Source organism: Phragmites australis, chromosome 14 (assembly GCF_958298935.1).
Source record: "Phragmites australis chromosome 14, lpPhrAust1.1, whole genome shotgun sequence".
In the NCBI taxonomy this organism is placed as follows: domain Eukaryota; kingdom Viridiplantae; phylum Streptophyta; class Magnoliopsida; order Poales; family Poaceae; genus Phragmites; species Phragmites australis.
Window position 1 is genome coordinate 26,704,192 of NC_084934.1, and position 8,161 is coordinate 26,712,352.

Below are 8,161 nucleotides of genomic sequence, written 5' to 3' on the forward strand. Positions count from 1 at the left end.
CATGAAATGATCCTGAATGAAACATATGGTTCATATTTAATCTGTAGAGTCATATTGTCATGAAAGTAGTCTTCTTACTTTGTCTCTTTAATTCTTTTGCTTTCGTTTGAGCGTTTTGAGGTGCGTTGGGTGAGAAATAAGAAAAGATCATCTATTTTGAAAGAAAATTACTAAGACGTCTATTCACCTCCTCTAGTTACTATTCTCGTTCCTACATAATTGTAGGAGTTTACATAAAAAACGAAATTATGTTTCCCCGTATCAGTTGTGCGGGTCACTTTACTAATTCTTACAATGATTTTAAAGGTTAAGGGAATCAAATTCATTTCTTTATTTGATACGTACAGACACATTTGCAATGTGTCTGCCATGCTCGAATAAAATACAAGTGTGCCAAACTTATCCCGTAATGTGGCACGAAAGCATTCATCCCATGCAGTTACAATTATTAAAGGACATAGCTAAAGGAGATAATCATAAAGATTCGCTCCACAAACGTCGGCATCACGAGATGATTATGTGAAGGTGAGCCCTGTTCCACTAAACTTCTCACGCACGATCTCGTCCAGCCGCGTCACCATCGCCGGAGTCATGTGGTTCGCCCAGTCTCCGGCGACCCCCTTCCTGAAGAAGGCGTCGCGCGGCATGGTGAAGTATGCCCCCATGGTGCCAGCCTTGTTCACCTCCAGCCCCTTCATCTTGTCGAAGCTGCACAGCTCCACGATGCTCGCGACGGCGCCGACGCCCTCTTCGGCGGCCGAGAACGGCTGTCCCATAAACTTGGCCAGCCTCCGCACGTTCGCGCCCGTGTCTCGCAGCATGTCCTCGTACTTCAGGAAGAGCACTCTGTCCTGGTGCGTAACACTCGCGCGCCAGTAAGAGAGGACGTGGTCCCAGACCGGGCCGACCAACACCGTGCCGTCGCAGACGGACTCGAACGTGTCGGCGAACGAGAGGTCCGGCTGGGCACGCCGAAGGAAGTGCCACAGCGAGACGACCATGTCCTTGGGGTCCCTGCAGATGTATACGACCTTGCAGCCACCGGCAGTGACCGGCTCGGGGAGCAGGGTATACGGCAGGTGAGTGTTCATGAGGCGCGGCGACGGGAGCATGTCAAGCTTGGTCTCCTCCCCGGTGGTAAAGATCTCGTCGATGAACGGGATGCAGTCGTGCGGGTTGAGCCGGCGGAGCGGGTGCTCTTCGCTGGCGGGCGGGTACGTCCCGCGCGCCGCGGCGGCGAAGGCCAACGCCTTGAGCCACGTGATGCCGCATTTGGGATAGCTGGCGAGGACCACGTCGTTGGGGCGCGGTGCAAAGCGGCGCTGGAAGACGACGGTGCCGGGCACCCAGTGCGCCGGCAGCCAGAAGCCTTGGTAAAGGCGCAGCTGAAGGATGGACTGCTGCCTGCGCGGCAGCGCGGAGACGAGGTCGCCGAACTCCTCCTTGGGAGTGTGCTTCGGGACTGAGCCGTCGTCGACGTCCTTAAACGGGACAGGACCGGACTGACTCGGCGTAGCGGCGGCGGCGGCGGCCATGGAATAACGAAGCAGAGAGCGCGCGCGAGCAGAGAAGTGATCAGGGGTGTGAAATGGTCGGTCACTGATTGTCAGTGCGATTTCCCGGCGCACGCGTGTATATATACACACACAGGCTTTGGAAGGTATCAAATTTGGACTTGGGTGCTGACATGTGGACATGTGGTTGATAATTTTTCCTGGTTGAACAATGGAGCTGATGGCATGTGAGTATGTGACATCTGACTTGCTGAGTGCTACCTTGGCGTGCCCGCCAAGGATCAGAGCTCCACGCCTCCCACGCTTTGAAAATGAACTGCACAAGATATGATTTGATTCAGGCCAGGTGTACGGTAAATGTGTACTTCTCAGTTTACCTGTCCTTATTTTTATCGTAACAAATTTAACTGTGTATTTTTAAAGGATCTATAGGTATTTAAAATTTTATATTTATTAGATTTATTATGAAATTTGTTTACTTGTATGGTATATTTCTAAGTATCTATAAATTATTTTCAGAAAAAAGCTTGGTGAAATTCGCTACAGTAAAAAGCAATAACAAATAAACGAAATCGGATGTAATAGTATTTTTTTTACTCTCATCACTGAAAATAGCTATAGTATCTGAATACGAATGCGCACACTCACCTCACACACACACCCATCCCACACATACCTAACAAACGCGCATGCTAGCTCTACAACTACACGCAGCTTGAAGCAAGCGTCCATCTGGAGATCACCGGGACCCATTGAAAATCCCGTAGATGACGAGCACATCGTAGTCCCTTCTATAACGTCACACTGGAGGAGCTGAAGAAATCTGAAATTAATCGAAACCCCGGTGCGTCACCCAGGCAACAAGCTCGGTAGATTTGACTCACCACCCGAGCCTTACCACTTCGCATGTAATAGTATATTACTATCAAGTTGTTGTGTGCTAATTCGCCGGGTACATGTTATTTGCTGGATGAGCTTGCTTCCGCAGACGATTTAGCAACCTCATTCGCAAGCGATTTCATTTGTATCGCAGATCAAAGCAGAACAAAGTACCACTAAAATAGGCTTTCAAAAAATGAAGCCACTAAAATAGTAACATCACTTGATCATTTTTTTCGTGAGATGCAGCACCCGGAATTCGGAATTTTGTTTGTAGGCCCAGATAAAAGGAAATGTCACAAATTACAGTCCAAACACCGGCTCCTCTCACCACGACAGACTATGGCAAGATTCGCAACGCACGAGACGAGGTCCAAAGCAACACCGTAGACCTGTGGCCCAAGATGGGGCGGCTGTACGAGAAAGGGAAGAAAGATGTTGGGGTTGCCTTACTTGAGTGCTTTGCGGAGACAGATTTCGAGGAATCGTACGTCCCAAAGAAGGACGCGCCATTGTGGACAGGGGTGCCGACGGGATCAAGGACTTCAACGACTCCTTTCGCACGCTCGTCAAGCTCTCTGATGGGCGTCTCAAGGAGCACCAAGCTAAGGGCTACCTCGAGCGCTGCTCCTCCGATGGCAAATAACTTTTGCCCCCAGCAGCCGTACATCTTATCGGCGAAGGCAAAGTAGGAGGAGTTCAAGCCCGACCGGAGTGCTACCGCCCACTAGCAAATTAGACTACGCTATATTGTAATCGCCATTGTCATTTTATGTAATCGATGTACGTTTTATACGACTATCTTGTTTCGTATGTGTTGGATCAAGTTCCCCATGGGTAAAGACACTTCCCAATCCACATTGCGCACGTCTTGTCATGCCATAGAGGCACTTTCTTAGGACCTAATAATCATCCCGTTGATTCCCACTGATGTTGCCCACAGGGTTTCTTTCTTCCCGTTGGTGTGATTGCCGCACCCCTATGTTACGAGGTAATTGTTTTCGTTTTTATCCAGTTTACGTGGGTTTATATATTGCTGTGCAGATTGTCAGTTAGAAGCCTGCATGTGTTCTGTGTTTGTTTTTTACACTTGTGTTCATGTTGAATTTACTACCCAGGTTCGTGGTGCCATCCTCTTTGTTGTTTGTGTTCTTCCTCTCCTCTGTGCTTCGTGCTAATCCACTATCCTCAACACGCTACAAGCGGGAGAAAAAAAACCGATTTTTTTATTTATATATTTTCAAATAAAAATAAAAATATATATTTCTATCTTAAAAAATTACAGATATAAACTCTTATCGTCCGTTGTTAAAGGGCGATACAGACTTTCATTGGGCAAAATGTTTAAAAATAAAAAAATGTTACGTTCCAATACTCTCAAAACTTAAAACACTATCAAAATAGTCATAAAAAATTCTGATACAGAGAATGCTATCGTCTAGATCTTTAATTTTTCAAAACGGACACATATATTTTCGATTTTTATTTTAAAAATATTTAAAAACCCCAAAAACCCAGCTACGGCTCAAATCTCTCCGTCTCTAACCACGGCGGTCCATGGGCTAACTACCTCACAGCCCATGTTTCGAGACGCCGGCACGGGCCCAAATCAGGCAGCGAGCCCACACCACCGAGCCCGCCTGCCATTTCCACCCGACAACCCTGGCCGGAGCACGAGTCCGAGACGAGACGGCCGCGCAACCGCCGCCCGCAGCCCCTTCCTCGCGCGGCGCGCGCCAAAACTAGCCACCAGCCGGGGCCCGAACCGCAACCCTACCCCGCTCGGCTGCTCCCTCTCCCAGCCCGCACTTGCCGCGGCGGCGGTCTCTGGTCGCTCGCGAGGCCCTGATGGCGCGTGAGGAGAGGGAGGTCCAGGTCCGGGCCCTCGACGGGCGGTCCACGGCCGTCATGATCACCGCCGACGCCTCCGTCCGGGACCTCAAAGCCGCGCTCAGGAGCTCGTTCCCTCCCGCGCAGGTCTCCCTCAGCTTCCACCTCTTCCTCAAGGTGCCCTGCAGCAGGCTCCCTCTTGATCTCTCTGCCTCTAGCACTTCGACGTCCAATACTCCAATGGGTTTCTCTCGATTCACGGCATTGGGCCTTGTTTAGATTGTTGCAACCGCACTACACTCGCCACAATTGTATATGACTGCGGATTTCTAATGGTAACAATTTTCTGTTGATGAAGGGTGCTAAATTGCGCTTACACGTCGAGATTGGCAGCCTTGTCATCGGTGATGGAGAATTCATTGTTCTCGTTCCCTTTACAAGGACGCCACAGCAATGTTATTCAGTCCGCGTAGGTCAAGAGCAGGGCGTCAATCCATAAAGGCACCAGAAGTGTCAGCTACGGCTAATTCAGCATGGCAAGACATTATGGATGACCTGTCATCTATCCCAACCAGCCCACAATTTGATGCTGCATCAAAAGATTTTTACTCCTCAAGCATCCCGTGCTCTGGGAGGCTTGTAGAGGATATGCCAACATGCCAAGGCTCCTCAACTGGGTCTTCAAGGAAAAGGAGAAAAAATTGCAAAGAAAATGGAAATGGCTCCCCAGAAACGCTTTCGTATGGAGCGAATGGTACATCTGAGCAGTGCAACATAAGGAAGAAAAGCGGGGTGGTCAAATCTGCTGCGTTGTCGTGTCATGTACGTGTGCATTCAGTTTTTTAATCTGCCCATGTCAACTTCATCGTAACTAACATCACCCATAGGCCAAATCCAAACCACAACTTAGTGCTCCTTGCCAAGGAGAATACATTAGGCATGTGTTATGCACATTGGCTTGCCAGACAGAATTTTTTCCGTAGAATCCAGGAAATTTTTTGATTATCTGGTTTGAATGCAGGATATGCAACTGTTAGAACCTGCTGGAATGGTTGAACATCTGAAACAAGGACTTGGAAAGGAGGGACAGGTTTTCACTTTAGATACCTTTCTGAAAACAGCGATGTAAACAAAACCGTAGTCTTTTCATTATTGCAATTTGTATATGCAGATGGTACATACCGAAGAGGTACCATCTAGAGAGGCATCATATGTGGAACTTCCTTGTCATCTTTCAGAAGCTATGAGAGAAGCACTAAAGAGTATTGGAATATCTGGGTTGTATAGCCACCAGGTATGGTGAGATGTTTCATCTTTTGCACATATTTTTGTTGGTTGAAGATCATTTTTTCGTATGTTGACCTTTAACTTGAATGCAGTCTCAAGCCATAGAATCCTCCATTTCTGGGAAGCATGTTGTGATTGCAACTTCAACATCAAGTGGAAAGTCTTTGTGTTACAACATTCCTGTTCTTGAATCTCTCTCTCAAGACCTGATGGCATGTGCTCTGTATATATTTCCAACAAAGGTCTGGGCATAACCTACTAAATTTTAGGAATGATTATTTGTAGTATTGACAGAAATTCATGTGCCTTTTGTTTCGCAGGCTTTAGCTCAAGATCAGTTGAGGACTTTACTAGAGATGAAGAATGCATTTCATATTAATATTGATGTGAAAATATATGATGGTGATACTCCTAGAGAAGGTCGTTTGTGGATTAGGGATAATGCCCGACTGGTAACTATGTTCTTCTGGGCTATAGAATTATGTTTAATTTGATTTATTATTCCAACATGTCTAATCGCTTATCTTTTTACTCTAAAAAAATATTGTTATGACAAGTGTCTATTAGTAACTTGAGCAAGAGCTTAATGTCTTGGGTAATTTTGTTTGAGCAAGCGGCGCTCTTTTGGGAATATTGCACGGAGCTGGGTGCATTTTGTCTTTACAAAGAAATCCTATTTGTTCCAGGAACTGGCCAATTTGAATGAGGTGGAGTTGATTCAGAATGATGGAAGTCCTTGTGGTTCCAAGTACTTTCTCTCGTGGAACCCCCCACTACATATGACAAAGGAAGGAAGTTCAAAAGGTAGTTCAGTAACTAGACGCTCAAGGTATAGTGATATACACTCCCCTTTACCCTTTTATAGTTATGTTACTGGTACCTTTTCTTTTCATTATAACTTTACGTTCACATTGGGTTTTGATCTATGTATGGGTGTTTGATCACTGATGCCATATAGCTGTTTTCCTAGTTTCATTTCTCAAGTGGTTAAAAGTATAGTATTTGCTATTAAAAGTTGTACTATTGTCTATCTTTGGACAGACAACATGGCTTATGAATCATAGAATCAGAATGAAGTTTTACTTTAGTGCACCACGTTACTTGAGATTCTCATAAAACAAAAACATTGTTACTTGTGGTTTAATTTTTTAGTCAGAGGACATATTGGTTAACTGCGACACCATTATTTTCGAGTACTACGTTATGATACTTAAGTGCCATATTAACGAGTACTAAGTAATTTTTCTTTCCTATGGTGCTCTGATATAGGCGCAATAGAGTATGAGATCAAGTTAGGAGATATGCTACCTTTTAAGTTAGGAGATATGCTACCTTTTTAATTAGGAGACAAGTTTGCTAGTTTTGTATTTTATTTGTTTAGAGATAAGATTAGTTAGGAGATAGAGTTGAATTTAGTTTAATAGTTAGTTGAATTAGGAAACTAGCAACTCGAAGTAAGCACCAAAACCCTAGCATAGGAGGTACTCGGCGACTTCATCCCTAGATTAACTTAGATCCGATCTACTCCTTGCAATAGATCTAACCACATTGCTTGTACCGTGGGGGTTCAAGTGTTAAAAAAATTGTTTTTTAATAAAAAAATGTCGATTCAGGGACCAATTATTACAGGTGGTCCGCTTAAGAATCCGTCTATGAAAATTGATTTCTACAGGCGGTTCGCTTAAGGAACCGCCTGTGAAAATCGGTTTCTACAGGCAGCCCACTTAAGTAACCACATGTGAAAACTTATTTTCACAGACGGTTCCTTAAGTAAACCGTCTGTGGTAATAGATTTTCACAGGCGGCTCTTTTACACCTGTGGAAATCGTCTATTTCAACAGACCTTTGATTACAGGCGGATGCGCTAAACGCTTGTAAAAACGAGTTATCAACCGTCTCCCGAGGATCCGTATAAGCATGCCCGGGAGAGAGTGCTCAGGGAGGTGAACAGTACCCCCGAGCACTCGGTTCCCCGAGGATCAAGAAAGGGCATTCTCGGGAGAGAGTGCTCGGGGAGGTGAACAGTGACCTCCGAGCACTTGGTTCCCCGACGACTCAGAGAGCCCCCTGACGGTGGCCCCCGAGGGGCCCACTAATGAGGTGTCAGCCAGTCAAAGGCCCAAAGCCGCATTTAAAGAGCGCGCGTGGCCTGACACCCCCAACTGCTCCCGCCACGCTCGGTGTCAGTTCCTGCCACATTTTGGCAGAAGGGCGTGGGGTCATTAAATGCACGGGTCCCATCCCGTGCCATCCGGCCCGTCTCGGGATAACGTCGTAAGGGCCGAGGCGTTCCGTCTGCTGCGCTGCTGCGGTAGGAGAACAAGACAGGGCGGGCACGCCGGGACGCTCTGCGGCTGCCCGGTGGGCCCTCTCCACGGCGCCCGTTGCCAGTGCATTTATGGTGACGAATGACCGGGCGTGGGACGCATTTTCCACCCCCGGTCACTTCGCCCAGAGGTGATGATGACACCCATTCCATTTATGGTGTCTCGGAACTCGTGCCCCCCTCCCGTTGGGGGCACGCTACTGCCGGTGGGTATTTAAAGCCGCCGGCAGCGCGGACAGAAGGGAGGTTTTTTCAAAAAAAAAAAAAAAAGAAGTTTTTCTGAAGCTTTGAAATCTCTGAGCAAGCTCGACAAGTTAGACAATCT

At 46.8% G+C, this 8,161-nt stretch overlaps 2 protein-coding genes across 2 annotated transcripts; one reads left to right on the forward strand and one right to left on the reverse strand.

Annotated features, from left to right (window-relative positions):
* Positions 1-307: 307 nt before the first annotated feature.
* Positions 308-1,627, reverse strand: LOC133890058 (cytosolic sulfotransferase 5-like). Its single transcript, XM_062330498.1, has one exon. It carries the CDS (start codon positions 1,533-1,535, stop codon positions 516-518), a length of 1,020 nt encoding a protein of 339 aa, XP_062186482.1. The 5' UTR covers positions 1,536-1,627; the 3' UTR covers positions 308-515.
* A 2,414-nt stretch (positions 1,628-4,041) lies between these two features.
* LOC133890680 (ATP-dependent helicase hrq1-like) lies at positions 4,042-6,902 on the forward strand. Its single transcript, XM_062331171.1, has 7 exons — positions 4,042-4,400; positions 4,582-5,045; positions 5,245-5,313; positions 5,395-5,517; positions 5,603-5,752; positions 5,831-5,962; positions 6,197-6,902. Exons 2-7 carry the CDS (start codon positions 4,677-4,679, stop codon positions 6,449-6,451), a joined length of 1,098 nt encoding a protein of 365 aa, XP_062187155.1. The 5' UTR covers positions 4,042-4,400; positions 4,582-4,676; the 3' UTR covers positions 6,452-6,902.
* The last annotated feature ends 1,259 nt before the right edge of the window (positions 6,903-8,161 follow it).